We start from the raw sequence: 17,035 nt of genomic DNA on the forward strand, positions 1-17,035 counted from the left end.
TATCAAGACAATGCCCCATGCCACAAAGCTGCAACTGTTACGGAATGGTATGAAGAAATGGCTGTTAAATGACTGCCCTGGCCTGTGCAGATTACTGACCTCAACCCCATCAAACACCTGTGGAATGATTTGGACTGGCGATTGAGGTTCAGTGCAGCACATCCTTCATCTGTCACTGTACTCAGTGCTGCTTTGATGGAGGAATGGACACAAATTCCACCTGATGTCTGCCACATACCAGTGGAAAGACTCTCTCAAAGGGTGCAGGTGATCAAAGCTAAAGGTGAACATACCCGATCAGGGTATGTTCATCTTTAGAGTTCGCTGCTGGTATCAATTGGAAATTGCTAAAGTGTCAAGAGAATTATTATTGTTATTATTACGGGCAACTCCAAGGAGTCCTTAGACTCATCGAGGGAGGCCCTAACATCATGTCAAGAACAACTGTTCGTCTTTCACACAGTATCTATCATACTTCGCCTTGAACTCATTCACAGTCATTGCACCCACAATAGACTCTAGCACCTTATTCCACTCATTCACCACTCTCCAAGTAAAAAACCTAGCTCTTAACACCCTTGCTAACCATACTCTTGCCCAGTTTCCATGGATGGTCCCTAGTCCTCTCGCCACCAGTCCTGTTCTCAAAAATATTCTCTGAATCAATCTTATAGAAACCCTTCAGTAATTTAAATGTCTCAATCATATCACCCCTTTTCTGCCTATCAACCAATTTTTGCAACCCACAAATCTTCAATCTGTTCTTCTCATAAGGTTCATTCCACAGACCTACCACCATCTTGGTCACTCGTCTCTGGATCCTCTCCACCTCCTCTCCATCAAGAAGAAAGCCTGGCGCCCATATCTGGGCACAGGAGTCCAAATGGGGTCTTATCAGGGCTCGATATAGAGGAACAATAACTTGTTTGTCTCTGCTCGTTAAAGTATTTTTCAGTAACCAAGTGATTTAATGACTGATTTAGCCACTTTTGTAATGTGCCCCCCCCCCCCTAAACTTCAATTCCCTATCCACCAACACTCCCAAATCCCTGGCCTCATCAATCTCCTGGAGTACAGTTCCACCAATGTAGTATATTGCTGCTAATCTTTTCACCCCAAAATGCATAACCTTATACTTTGCCACATTAAACTGACATCCATTTTCCCTAGCCCAGTCCTCCAATCTATCAAATCATCCTGCAAAATTTTGACATTATGTGCATTCACTATTGCTCTACCCAACTTTGCATCATCAGCAAACAAATGAACAGTTCCTCTCAGATCCTTTCCTATATCGTTAATGAACAAATTAAACAGTAGTGGTCCAAAAACAGAACCCTGCGGCACACCACTAGTCACAGGCCGTCTTTTGGACTCCTACTCCTGAATAAACTACTCTCTGATATCTCTCCATCAACCACCCTCCCATCCATCTCACCAACCCTATATCCATCCCCATACGCTGCAGTTTACTGATTAGAATTCCATGTGGTATCCTGTCAATGGCCTTAGCAAGGTCCAACAGAATTACTGTAAATCCATTACCCTTATCCAGTTCGGCCGTCACTGTGTTATAAAACGTGAGCAAGTTACTGAGGCATGATCTACCCTTCACAAAACCATGCTGTCCCCCATACAGTATCCCATTTTCATCTAATCATTCCTGTATTTTCCTCGACTACCTTCTCCAAGACCTTGACAACGACTCCTGATATGCTGATTGGTCTGTAATTTGCAACAGCAGTCTTGGAACCTCCTTTATGCAGTGGAACTATTTTCCCTTCTTTCTACTCCCTTGGGACTAACCCAGACCCAAGACTCAAATTAAACAAAACGGTCAAGGGCACTGGCAATTCTTTAGTCACTTCACGTACCACACGAGCTGGTATACCATCCAATCCCACACATGTATTCACATTAAGGTTTTATAAGAGGCTATTCACCTCCATTTCATTCACCACAATTCCGATATAAGCTGTTGGTTCCTTCATTCCTGCAATATCACCACCTGGATGATATACTCTTGCAAAGTGCTCGCTCAGTAATTCCACTATATCAACTGATTCTGTTACCTCCTACCATCGGTATTCTTCAAAATCATTTTGCCGTGTACATTTTTTCTTTTACTTGCAACATATCAAAAAAACTGTTTGGAATTCTCTTTAGCTTGCATGGCTAATTTTCTTTCATGATCCACTTTTGTTTTTCTTACCACACTCGTTACCCTTCTGGCCTGCGCTTTATACCGTTTGTGTGCCTGCAGGTCATCTTTCTCCTTAAATTCCCTCCACGGTTGTTTCTTTTTTTTGCAGCTCAAGGTTAATGGTGTTATTCATCCATTTAACACCTACTTGATTTACTATTCGGACTCTAGGTATACAGTCAACCATTATCTCCTAAAAATGCTCCTTAACCACCTTGCATGCACTATCAACATCCAGCCGTTGCAGTTTTACATGCCATGGCACACTAAACCAAGCAATCTCCTAAGCTTGTCATACTTACCAGTCTGGTAATTCCACATGTACCCTGTCTTAATTGAAAATTCCATACATTTACCCACCTCAAGACCCTATGATCACTCTCACCAATATTCATTATAGTCAATTCTCAGATGCAATTACTAGGTCAAGTACTCTCGAACCCCTAGTGTTTTCCATTACATGCTGTCGCAGATAGTTAATAACTGCATAAAATCCAATTCCTTCCTCCCATGTGTGTTCTCTCCTCCTTCCAATCAATGTTACCATAGTTGCAATCCCCCATAATAATTACCCTCCTTCCGCTCATTGCTTCTATTTGCTTATGCATACTATCTCCACCATCTATTCCATCACTTGGTCTATAGCAGCACCCAACTGTATATTTTGTTCTGTTAGTCTCAATCTCACATCAAATAGCCTCAAATATGCTCTTTTCTCTATCCTGCAGTTCTACTTCTATTCTCCTTGGCTGCAGTTCATCAGCTATCATCAATAATACTCCTTCTCCCCATTTTATTCTCTCTGTCTCTCCTGAACACACTATACCTCACATTTTATCCCACTAGCTATATCATCTTCTGTCAGCCATGTTTCACTAATGCCAATAACCTGTGGCCAGGAAGAGCCAACCAAGGCCAAAAATTCTTCCTTCTTGTTTCTAATACTCCTGACATTAGTATACATGAAATGCAGAAGCCTGTTAGTCCTACCCCTATCTTGATGCCTTATACTAACTATCCCATTCTGATTTGTTGTCCTTCATACTAGTTCGAGCATATTATACACATTCATACCCTCAACTGCCTCCCTGAAGTCTGCATATCCACTCCCCCCCCCCTAATAACTCTAGTTTCCCTGAATCTGCACATCCACTTTCACTTCATTCAACAACACTTTTTCCAATCTCCGCACACCACATCCATTCAGATGCAAACCATCCATCTTATATAAATCCTTTTGCCCATCAAACTCACTCCACATCAATTATTGGTAGATAGTGTGTGTGCATGCATGTGTGTGTATCATTTAGAGTTAGAGATGTTTGTGGAGTATAATTTGACAGTTATGGTCCAGGAGCCAACATGCTGATGTGATTCAAGGAGTGAGCTGAAGCTTTGGTTATGAAGGTTGGATGACTGAGTGAGAGATCACTGTGTGTGTGTTTGTCTCTGTATGTCATTTTTAAAGAAAAGAGTAATTATCAAAGAATTTGAAGTGTTTAAAAAACATACATACATGCTAATGGTTTAGCACTTGTTTTTTTCACTAAAGATAAATGTTAAGGTATACTAATTAAACATAAATAAAGGACTAAGAAATCCTTTTCAAATATGGTAAAATTTAAAGGTGAATAATATATATGTAGCCATTAAAAAATTACCTTCCGTAAATATTACCTTCTCCTCTAATGCTTGTTTCAGCTGCTTAACAATTTCATCACTCTGTCCCGATTTAAATTTCTGCAATCTGTAAGAGGTAGAAAATAAAAAAAAAAGTTACTTCAGAGATGATTTTTTTCATTCCACAGAGAAGTGTTTTTTAAAAAAAAGAATGTGTGTGAGAGAGAGAGAGAGAAAGAGAGAAGAAAATATTAAATTTTCTTTATTCACACATTAAGCAAATGTAGTAGTAAAAAAAAGTTGATGTAAAAAGAAAAATGTTTTTGTCCTTTGTTTTAAACAACCTAAAGTGTTGTTATATTATTCAACATTCTGTGTGTTCACAATGCTTGCAGAAATAAAGACATATGCAATGAGTAAACAGAAAATAGATACATTAAATCTATTAAATACAGACAAATTGGCCTTCAGAACACAGGCAATTTACAGACAAAAAAAAAAAAAAAAAAAAAAAACAGGTGGAGGGTGGGCAGTAGATGGTATTGGTGTAAATGATGATGGTAGTAATGGTTCAGTGTAGTACTTGGTGGAAATAGAGAATTTTAGAGTAGGTGCCCTTACTCAATGAGTCTTTGGACTCCTTAGAGGTGTCATGAAATAATAATAATAAATCTAAAAATATCATAAATGTTCAAGTACATTTTATTATTTTTTTTTATGTTGTGCCCATATACAAGAGGTTGGTTGGTCAACCTATAGTACATTAGTATTGTGTATGAGTAGTGGGCTGGGAAGGGAGGAACTTGTTTACATTTGATTTAAATGACTGTAAATTGTATTCCTTGAGAAACACAGCAGGTGGAAGACTGTTCTACAGTGCAGCAGTTGCAGGGATGAAGGAGGAGGAAAAGCAACTTGTTCTGTTTGTTTCTAAGTGTACTGTAAAGGGATGTTGAGCAGTAGCTGCACATGTGCCAATGAGCTTAGTACTGAGTAGAGGAATTATTGATGTTATTTCAGATGAGCATTTCCCATGGAAATATTTGTAGAATATACATACTACAGAAATCATACGTCTGTGTGAAAGTGGGGGGGGGGGGGGGAAGAGTTGGTAAGGGATGGGTCATTAATAAGTCTAATTGTTCTCCTCTGTATTGAGTCAAGCATTTTGAAAGAGCTCTTAGGGGCCCAACCCCATATGTGGGAAGAGTATTCAATAGCTGGGCAGATTTGTGATTTGTATAATGCTAACAGCTGTTCAGGGGTGAAGTAACGTCTTGAGTGAAAGAGAAATCCTAGTTTTTTTTTTGAAGCTGAGGATGCAATGGTTGTGATATATTATTTATGCCATAAGAGGTTTGATGTGAGGGTAATTCCAAGAAGCAAGATCTCAAACTGTCTAGAAATTTGGGTATCGTCAAAAAAGGATACTGGGAAAAAAATGGTTTTAATTGAATGGTGAGAGGATAGGGAGCCATCCACCATCACACACACACACACACACACACACACACACACACACACACACACACACACACACACACACACACAGTGTATTTCCAGACAGAAAGCTGGCAATCCAACTACAGAAGTCCTGGATCAGAGCAAATGATAGTAGTTTGCTTAGTAGACCTTTGTGCCAGATCCTGTCAAAGGCTTTGGAGATATCTAGTGCAACCACTTGAGATTCACCAAACTTCTCCATGGTCCAGAGATGGGTTGCATATGTGAGCAGATCTCCTGTTAATCGGCAGTGACGGAATCAGCAGTCATTTATTAGGTGGGTGTCTTCAAGATAGTGTAGGAGTTGGGAATTGAGGAACCGAGGTAAGCGAGATAGGGCATTAGTTGGATGGCAGTGACGTTACCTTTCTTGAGAATGAGCTGAATATAGGCCAATTTCCAGTTTGTGGGATAGATTCCAGTGGAGTAAAAGAGTATATGTAGGTGACAAAGGATAGGAGTCAGTTCTGGTGTGCAAACTGTCAGGACAATTGGGGGAATGCCATCAGGGCCAGAAGACTTTTTTTGGGTCTAATTTGGACAGTATTTTTCTGATCTCATCCTGGCAAAAGGATATAGGGGGGCATTGTTTGTTGGGAGTCTGGAATGGTTGGGGACATTTACCATCATCAGTTATGCATGCACTGGAAGCAAAGTATGAATCTTCTGGCTTCATCTGGGTGATGATGCAATACAGCCATCTGGGTATGATAGGGGCGGGAATAGTGTTGAACAGAAGTTACGGCCAATTGCCATGGCAAGAGACCAAAAGGCTTGGCTGCCATTTGGACAGGCTGCTAGTTTACTGCTTTTTGTTCTTTCAAACACTGTTTTGGAAGCATTGGTTGTTTTTTTTTTTGGGCTGAATATAGGCCAATTTCCAGTTTGTGGGATAGATTCCAGTGGAGTAAGAGAGTATATAGGCAACATAAGATACGAGTCAGTTCTGGTGTGCAAACTTTCAGGACAATTGGGGGAATGCCATCAAGGAATGGCAGTTCAGAGTACTGTGTGGAATGTATGTTTCCCTGCTGGTGAGGATTACTTTGGTAATAAGCTCGGTGCATATGTTTGGGTTGGAAGGCTGAAAGCAATAAGCCAGCCATGGGAATGTGGCATAGAAGTTATGGAGGCTGTCCCACTTAGCACTGTTATAGTGTCAAACTACTCCTGTATGGGAGTGCCTGTGTAAGCATTGTTGCATGGGGGGAGGAGATGAGCACTGGATTGTGGTCAGAATTGCCTGGGGGGGGGGCTCACTACTACTTTCACTGTGTATTTGGAGAGGTCATTGGTGAGGAAGAGATCTAGGGTGTTTGGGGAGTAGTTTAGGTTATCTGGTATTCTGGTTGGCATCTGAACAAGTTGTGTAAGGTTGTTAGTGATGGCAAATGTTTCGGCATCTCTGCATGCAATATCTGTACAACTGGAGGAGGAAAGCCAGCTAGTTTTGTGGACATTAAAATCTCCTAGGAGGATAATTTCGCTATTGAGAAAGTGGGATTGGTGAAAGTCAATTTTTAGGGAGAGGAAAATAGAGCTCAGAGTGGCTGGTTGTGTTGGGGGAGCGATAGAGACAGCAAATGAATTTGACTGAATGGGGAAGGGATATTTTCAACCAAAGAAGGTCAAAGTTGGGTGATTCTAGGTTGCGTGCCCTCTGGCAAGGTATGTCAGAGCGGATATATGCGGATGTGCATATATCCGCTCTGACATACCTTGCCTGAGCAGATGTGCATACATCCGAATGGATGCTGTCTGTGCATACATCCGCATGTATGCACAGACACCACCCTTGGGATGAAAGTTGTTAAAGAGTGAGTAGTTTAAGGGTGAGATAAGTAGCTGGGGGAAGGTGAGATTTGAGTTTCTGCCAGGAAGAGTAGGTGGGGTTTGATAGACTGAAAGTGGTATGAACACTATTAAGGTTGGAATTTAGGCCATGGATGTTGGTGCAGTAGATATGTAGGGTTTTGTGAGTGATATGTTTGGTTTTTGCAACAGTCGATGGTCGTTTTTCTTCGAAGCTGGCATCTTTATTCCCTTTGTGCAAATGATAAATCTGGTTGAGCACGTATGCATGATTGGGAACAGGTGTCTTTGAACTTGCCATTGATCGCTGTTATTAGTTTTGATGTGCCTGCCGGCGTGTAGCATGTCACTTTTACTAGGCACAGACAGTTTGTTCCATCCTTCCTTTTATTTATAGGCCCGAAACGATGCCACCTGACGATATTCTTAGCATCAATGTTGCATTCTTCAGCGAGTTTGTTGATGTCCTCTTTTAATGATTTTCCATCGGTAAGTTCAAAATGATGGCATTGAATTTTTTGTTTTTGGCCTCCATCAAGTCGTTTATTGTTGATGCAATTAGATCACGGAGTTCTTTCACGGGCAAAGTGGAGCTTGCGTTGCACTGGTCGTCAATTTGTTCAAACTTAGCTTCCACTGCATGTATTTTGGAGGTAAAGTTTTGTTTAAAGCATTGAGGTGTTGTTCGAGGTTTTCGGCTTGTTTATCTATGTTCAGAAGTTGTTTAACCAAAGGGAGGCACAGCGAAGAACGGTTGGTTAAATTTGATAAGTACTTTTGTGCAGATTCGTCTATTTTGGCACAGGAAGCATGCAGCCTGTGGCAACAGAACTCGCAGAATCTACTTTTTTTTCTATCTGTGACACCAGTTTTGCAGCTGCGGCACGTAATAGGTTTGTCGGCGGCGATCAATGGCACTGTGCTGGTGAGACATGTGCCATTGGCTTTTGTTGCTGCCATCTTTGCTGCATACAGTAGGCATAGTGAACGCCTTACACGTGGCTGATTTAGAATTGGAAAGATAGCTGATTTAATGCACTATAAGCACTTACAGGTTGTGCAGAAGTATTCCGCTGCTCAGTACCCACTATTAAGGTTTCCGTTTGATGATTAATTTCAATGAAAAAACAGTCACAATAATGATAAAATGGGAAGCACAAGTTCAGAGTAGCTTATTCGCCGACACTTATTTGCATATTAATGTTACAGTCATAAAATTATTTATGTACTACCAAATACTGAAATCATCTTTCTGTAGCTCTCCTTAATCCTTCTAAAAATAAAAAATATAAGCATATCAAATGAAGTTTGCACTTTCCTTGCATGAGGCCCACAGAGTGCACAATTTCAGTCCCATACAGGTATGGTTGGGGGGAGGGGGAGAGAAGATCATTCAGATCCTTAAGAAAACTGAAAGCAGTTCAATTTTTGTTTCTGAATACTTTTCAATTATAACAAACAGGAGAATGGTAGAAATATTCAATAATCTCCAATTCAAAACAAAAATATATAAACAAAAAAGTTAATTTACCAGAGACAGTTAACTGTGAAAACATATTTAAAGATTAATAACTGTTTTAATATAGTATGCTCCAAATGGTGTCATTTAACATTTATAATAAAAAATAAATGCAGCCATAAATGTTAGCATAAACTATTGCAGATTAAACTCATCAGTGACAAATTTTCAACCTGAGATCTTGAGGCTTTACTAATTTTCAGCCACATCTGTTTTACTGGCAAACTACCAAATCTTCAAGTGAAGTGGACATTTTTTTTTTTCCCCACTTTATTTGATGTGGCTGAGCATTAAACAACAGTTATTCTTATAAATTTCAGATGTTTACAAATGGCATTTTGAAAAATAATATAATTTTAAATAATTATTGTTTGGGGATTTTTTTTAACTTTCTTTTTGGTGTATGTAATCCTTCATTTGCACCATCTGAAAATTACTTCTTTGATACTGAATAGTTTAATTCATAAATTGAAAACCACCTGAAACTAAATTAAAATCAATTTTCACAAAGATTCATGTACAAGGTTATCATACATTAATTTATTTGTCCTCCAAATGAACCATTAACCTAAACTTATTAAGTGAATGGGTCTTCAGACTCAGTCTTAATGAGTTAAGTGACTGACTAGGTTTATTTATTTATTGACTCTTTTTATGAATTAAAGGTTTTTTTTTTATCATAAAATCAATACAACTTTAACTACCCAGGAAACATGTATGAAAAACATTATTTTTGGACAAAATTCTGATATAGTCTTTTGTTTGGAGCAATACAGGAGGATAATTCAAAGAAACTGCTTTTTTTATTTTATTATATTTTTTTTACTGCCTATTATAAAGATTAATGCCCAATCAGCCTCTTTTCAACAATATGCAATATTTTTACAAATCATTACTAAAAGAATATAAAATAAACTAGATGTTTTCTAACCTCCTAAACAAGTAGGATTCAGAAAAAAAATTATAGTACTACTGATCATATATGTGCAATAAGACAAATCATCAAAAAGACAAGACAAATGAATACCAAACACACATTAGTCTCATCTCTACTGATTTTGAAAAAGCATTTGATTCAATTCAATGTTAGCTATTTTAGAAGAGCTAAAATAATAGATGCTACAGATTCCCCATGCTATAAATTAGCAAAATAGTTAGCAAGCTCTCTTATTGCCCTAATTGGTCATACCACTTCCTATATAAAAAAGCTATTAATTTTAAACTTCTATTTAGAATTTAACGTTAAATAATGCAGATATTTTGGTTAGCTTTGATATCACTTTATTGTTCACAACATGCCTTTAAATGATGCCTTAGCACTTATAAAGAAAGTTTTTTCTTTATACGTGATAAATTTAATTCAAGAGAGAGAGGATTTTTTGTTCCTGATATTACTGATCTGTTTTCCTTTGCTATCTATTCTGGATTTTGTTGGAAGCACAATATTTATAAACAGATAGAAGGTACCTCTATGGGTTCTCCCTTCTCAACCCCCCCCCCAACCAATTTTTTAATGGAATATTCTGAAAAACAAGCTCTTGACTCAGCCCCTCTGAAACCTTCTATCTGGTTTAGATATGTAAATGATGTGGAAAGTTTATTTTTCACTTGGTTAGAGTATAATGAAATTAGTTTAATCCTTTATCCAAGTGTGAGCAAACAAAGTTTGCGCCTGAAAGTATCTTCAGGACTGGGTTAAGGTGGTACAACACCAGGGCAACTCGTTGCAAAGGTGGAGCAAGATACCAACACTCCTATCTCAGTATCTCCTATAATGCAAAACACATCTCCTTGCGGATATGTCTACTGTTATGCATTAAGGGAAGGGCCACTACCCAAACTAGTTTCGACCTTTATTGAGGTCTCTTCAGTGGGAGCCAGGCCCAAGTAGAGATACCAGGCAGAAGCATTAGCAGGTCATCTCTACCTATAGGAGTTGCCAAATGGTGTGCCACCCTTTTTTTAATAAATTACTCTGGATTTAGAGAAAGATGTTGAAAGTTTATTTTTCACTTGGTTAGAGTATAATAAAATTAGTTTAATCCTTTATCCAAGTGTGAGCCTGGTTCCCACTGAAGAGACCTCAATAAAGGTCGAAACTAGTCTGGGTAGTGGTCCTTCCCTTAATGCATAACATTAGACATATCTGCAAGGAGATGTGTTTTGCATTATAGGAGATACTGAGATAGGAATGTTGGTAGTTTGCTCCACCTTTGCAACGAGTTACCCTGGTGTTGTACCACCTTAACCCAGTCCTGAAGATACTTTCAGGCGCAAACTTTGTTTGCTTACACTTGGATAAAGGATTAAATTAATTTTATTATGTAAATGATATGTTTCCATTTGGCCTCATGGTCCAGACATGTTAGACTCTCCTATGTTATTTGAATAGTCTTCAGTCTACAATCCAGTTTGCCATGGAAAAAGAAACTAATAATAGTTTAGCCTTTCCAGAGACCTTAGTAACATGCCTATCCAATGGTAACCTATCCTTTTCAGTATACAGGAAGCCTACTCACACAGACAGATACATTCACAAACTTTCCCACCCATCCTCTCTTAGCAATATGGTATTATAAAAATAATTATAATTTAAAATTCTGAATATTTTTACGTATTGTTTATGTTAAAATGTTTATTAGTTTTAGTTTCATAACACACATTGTCGGCACTTGTGATGTGCCCGTTACTGAAATTGTTTTGTCAAAAATGATATGTAAAGAAGTTAAAAAAATTGCTGTACTTACTAGATTCGATATTTGCATTACTTACAAGAATTTTATTGTAATTTAAAATGATCAAAAGTTGAGTTTTTATGAAGACATTCTCTCTTGTCGTTAATGGAGACAACGTGCCAGCCAATACACCTAGTTTCTCGCTTGCCATTTTCAAAGGGTGTGCATGCTCGCCGAGAGGTTTGACAGCTGACAAGAAGGCGTTCGGTATCTGAGTAACAGCTGTAAACAAGAGAGCGTCGGGAAAAATTAGAACACAGGCCGGCAGATATTTAGGTTCAAAGGAACTTGAGTTTTTTTTATGTGACAGTCGGAAGAAAATTAATAGTATATTCCGAAAAAGGAATCGTGGAACTATTAAGTTTTAATGTGGAATAAGTATGTGGATAAATAAAAGAAAATATTGCTATATGCATTTTAAACGGAATATTGGAGGAAATATTAATAAAGATTTATAGTAGAATTCCGAAAACGGGAATCGTAGAACTGCAAGTTTTTTTTTTTTTTAAATTGGAAGGGTTAAGACTGTCAATAAGCATTTAGTGAATAAAAGAAGAATTTGCTATTTACATTCTAAAGGAATGTTCGAGAAACTCTGATTAGGAAGTTTCATCTGTATTAAGGATGCCGAATCTGACTATTATTTCTACTGAAAAAAAGAGACAGAATTAAGTCAGGAAGATTTTATGTGTGCTACATGAGTGATGAAAAAGGATCCTGTGTAAATGAAGAATAGAGTCATATATCTATTGAAAAGGGCCTTGACAGAGAAAGAAACTGGCTATGAACATTTTGTGATTGTGCAAACAAAGTGTTTAGTCTAGTCTTAAGTGTAAGTTTATTTTTAAAAGGCCTTGGATCCAATTAATTTGTAGTTAGTTATGTAAAGTTGTTTGAAGTGTGTGTATATATTGTTTTTGTTTTATTAAATGTGTTTATTTTGCATTTTGGTCTTGAGTCAGTGATTATTTGGATTCTGGGAGTGAACCCTTGTGCATATAATAACATATAGGTACACTCGGAATAAAAAAATAATTGTTAGAAACAGAGATCATCTCTATGGTAGGATTAATAATATTATGATAATATCTATGAATAATCTCCTCAATATAAAAATCCACTAATTATGAACAGTATCATTAAAACACTAACCTATTGGTGAGCCTATAACCTTTGTTCCAATAAGTCCTAATTTAGAGCAGAACTTAATCATATATACCATACCTTCTTATTTAATGGCTACAGTTCCCTCGGTATCAAAAAAATAATCAACCCTTCCCCATTTCTTCACAAAGATTTTGGTAATGCTATCATCATCCTCTATGTCTGAGGCACTTTGGAAAAAACAGTCAGTCTTAAAGAAATACAATCTCTGCACAGCTGTCAAGCTCCACCAAAAGCTTGCTACCATTATATGTTCTGCCAAAGATCATCTTCCTCCTTTCTCTGTGGCTAGATTATACAAAGTACTGTTTTCCTGCAAGCTGGCCTACTATGGACAGACAAGAAGATCAGAAGACAAGAAGAAGAAAAAAAAAAATACAAAACAATTTACTGCAGTCATGACCATGGTCAATTGGGTCTTGCAGACTATGCTTTCGTCTGCAAAACTCAAATACATAGAATCAGTTGGAAAAATACCATGCTCCATCGCAGTAAATTTAGAAGAAGAAAAATTATTTTTAGAATCTGCAGTTACTCTAAGAAATCAGTCTAATTTAAATAAATATGGTTGCATTATACTTCCCAAAATATGGGAAACACCAATATTTTGAGATCCCAGTTTATATCCTGGGCTGATAACATGGCTACAGTTTATCCTGTAGCCATGTTATGTGCCTGTAGAAGGCACCCCACCTAGTTAAGTCTTTTGTTCACATGTTTCACTTAGTTTTGTGTTGACTTTGTGTGTGTGTTACAAGTATCATATTGTACTTCCTAATGATGTCTCAGAGACTGAGATGAAATACTGGAAGAATTAAATAATATTTTAATTCTTTGTCAGTGCTGTTTCACAATCCAAAACATTCTAGCATGATGAATCCTTTGAGTTATTTTATCAACATTTGAAATTTGTCCTCTCAGCTTCAAATCTCTGTCCAACATTATCCCTAAGTCACTAGCCTCATCAATTTTCTGTGATTCAGTATCATCAATATGATATATATATATATATATACAGTGTGTAACATTTTAAATTTACTTCAAAATGCATAACTTTACTTTGCAACATTAAATTGAAATTATTATCCTTTGTCATCATTATCAACTATTGCCTCCTCCCCAGTTTTGAATATCCCTGCCTTAAATCTTTTCCTATATCATGCATATACAAATTAAATAGTGACCTTAGTACTGAATCCTGAACAACAAAAGATAATGTGCTTCATATCCTTCCCATTTGCTCCAACTTTCTGTAACACAAATACCAGCCACTAAATCAGAAACATTTATGCAGATATATGTAAACATTACTTACACAGCATATATGCAAAATACTTGGTCATATGCATCTAGATAACTACTTAAGAGTGCTGCTGGTCAGTAATTGTCAACAGTATTGTTCACAATGGGGAAAGCACATTATCTTTTGTTGTTCGATAAAGGACTTATTGTGGGTACCCATCTGGTTGGAGCCATGATTTTGAAAACATCAAAGCTGAGTAGTTTCTCAAAAGGTGAGATATCCCGAGTGTTTAATCAGTGGAAAAATAACCCAAATTGCTTGTCTAAGAGGCATAACTGTGGTCCTAAGATAGTCTGTCAGGAATGAGATTGTGGTCATCTGAGAAGTCTTCTATGGACAAACAGAACTTCCTATGTGCAGCAAATGACCGAAGCATTTAATGAATTCTGTTCCCAACCCATATCTCACTGAATTATGTGAAGAGAACTGAACACAATTGGTAATGGTAGTCACATGCCTATATGGAAACCAGTGATTTCTGTGAATAACCAAAATGTTCATCTACAGTGGTGTCAGGAACATTGTGACTTGACATCGGAAGACTAAAAAAAAAGTTATGTGGCCCACCGAGTCACAGTACACCTTATTCTGTACCGATAGTAGGTAGAGTTTCATGGTGGGGCCTCATGAAACAATGAACCCAACTTGCCTTGTAAACATAACTCAAGGTACTGGAGTTGTCATGGTGTGGGTCCCCTGATATTGCTGGAAGGTTGGATTTACTCCAAGGAATATTTGAACATTGTTGCCAATGAAGTCCATCCTGCAACACTGACTTTTTATCCAGCAGGTGACAGTTGTTTCATGGATGACAATGCTACGTCCATTGCACAGGAACTGTTCAGCAGTGGTTCAGTGAACATGACAGCAACTTCTACTATCTTTCCTGGCCACCACAAAGCCCAGATCTGAACCTCATTGAGAAGTATGAGAAACTTTATAAAAACAGATCCAGGAACAAAGTCTTCTTCCATCAATCTGAGCTGGTTAAAGAAATGTCTGGTGAATGCCTGGTATGTTGCAGACATACATGCAATTCAATATGCTTTGTGGAATCTATGCTAAACCACATATATGCTGTAATTCGGATTAACAGAGGTCCAACATGGTATTAAATAAAAGTTTCTAATTCAGTGGCCAGTATGTGTAATTTTCCTTGCGGTATTCTGTCAAATGACTTTGCAAAGTCTAGTAGTATTATGGTATAGCCTTACCAATTCTACTGTCACATTTGCATACCAAAGCTGAACTTTCACACACATTTTCCCCATTTCTTTCTTGTGTAGAGGCTTAAGTGCTGTGAGAACATTATGTTGGAGGTTTAATGGATTTTTTACAACACTCAAAAAGAATTAAAATAGAATTTAATACTTCCTATATTTCGTCCTAGTCACTAGGACATCTACGGGGATTACAAAGACAATTAATGTAACATGCACACAAAAACTTACAATACTAAGCCCAACCACGTGGGTGACAATACAGTCCTATCTAGGTGGAGCGCCCTCTAAATATCCTCCGCGATCGCGCTACCTACATCCCGCTAGAACACGACCCCACAAAAACGCAAGTTAAGAAATTAAAAATCTTACTTAAAAAAGTAACCTCCTGGCCCCCCGACATCATGAAAAAACTTAAACCTTTCCGCTTCCGTCCCCCCCCGAATATACGGTTTACCAAAAATCCACAAACCTAATTCCCCACTCAGGCGTATAGTAGATGCCACCAATGCACCTTGTTACAGACTGTCTAAACAGCTGGCCAACTCTCTGTCCCCCCTCACCGGAAATTCAGCTTCCTATATAAAAAACTCGACCCACTTTAAAGCCCTCACAGAAAATTTAACCTTGAATAATACAGACATATTAGTAAGCTTTGATATCTCCTCCTTGTTTACCAATATTCCCTTAACTGACACTTTATCTCTCTTAGAAAACGTTTTTCCCTCTGCCATCTTAGATCTCTTTTCCTTTGCCATCAACTCTGGGTATTTCGCTTGGAATAACAAAATCTACAAGCAGATAGAGGGAACCGCCATGGGCTCCCCCCTCTCACCCCCTTGCCAATTTCTATATGGAAGATTTCGAAAAACGAGCCATAGACTCAGCCCCACTCAAACCGTCTATCTGGCTTAGATATGTAGATGATGTGTTCTCTATTTGGCCTCATGGCCCAGACACGTTAGATTCCTTCCTTGGTCATCTCAATAGTCTACATCCAAGAATCCAGTTTACTATGGAAAAGGAAAAGAACAATTGTTTACCCTTCCTAGACACCTTAGTCACGTGCCTGCCTAATGATACACTTGCCTTCACTGTATACAGAAAACCTACACACACAGGCAGATACATTCACAAACTCTCCCACCACCACCCCTCACAACAATATGGCATCATTAAAACCCTTACCAAGAGAGCCCACAATCTTTGTTCCAGTGGAACCGCCCTCACTACTGAGCTTAACCACATACACAGAACTTTCCTCTCCAATGGCTACAGTGAACACAGCATCAAAAAAATAATCAATTCCTCCCCCATTCCTCGTCCCTCTCTTCAACAAGAATTCAAAAATGCCATCACCATACCCTACATCCGTGGCACTTCGGAAAAAATAGCCAAGATACTAAAAAAGTATAACCTACACACAGCATATAAGCCCTACCGCAAACTGGCTACCCTTATCCGTTCTACAAAGGATCAGCTCCCTCCTCTCTCTCTGCCTGGAGTTTACAAAGTACCCTGTTCCTGTAAGCTTGCGTACTTTGGACAGACAGGCAGATCAGCATCCATCCGCCTGGAGGAACACAAGTCGTACATCGTTAAACACAACTATGGCCATTCAGGCTTGGCTGACCACGTTTTGGACACCACCCACAGAGTATCATGGAAGAAACCGCCATGCTCCACCACAGCAAATTCAAGAAAGAGAGACTTTTCTTAGAAGCAGCAGCAGCTCTCAAAAACCAACCAAATCTTAACAAATACGGTTGCATTAAGCTTCCGAAGATTTGGGAAACAGTCATCACCAGAGGTCCCACCTTACATTCCAGGCCACCTACAACTGCCCTTAGAGGGCGCTCCACCTAGATAGGACTGTATTGTCACCCACGTGGTTGGGCTTAGTATTGTAAGTTTTTGTGTGCATGTTACATTAATTGTCTTTGTAATCCCTGTAGA

The 17,035-nt window shown here is 38.3% G+C and overlaps 1 protein-coding gene across 1 annotated transcript in view; it reads right to left on the reverse strand.

Annotated features, from left to right (window-relative positions):
* The window catches only part of LOC150110713 (uncharacterized), a 410,078-nt gene that overhangs the window by 152,302 nt on the left and 240,741 nt on the right, over positions 1–17,035 (reverse strand). The window contains exon 11 of the mRNA XM_090395888.1: positions 3,881–3,950. Coding sequence (XP_090252014.1) covers positions 3,881–3,950 — 70 coding nt within the window. The remainder of the gene's footprint in view (positions 1–3,880; positions 3,951–17,035) is intronic.

This window comes from Typopeltis vanoorti, chromosome 1 (genome assembly GCF_054136105.1).
Source record: "Typopeltis vanoorti isolate ZY-2024b chromosome 1, IOZ_Tvanoo_1.0, whole genome shotgun sequence".
In the NCBI taxonomy this organism is placed as follows: Eukaryota; Metazoa; Arthropoda; class Arachnida; order Uropygi; family Thelyphonidae; genus Typopeltis; species Typopeltis vanoorti.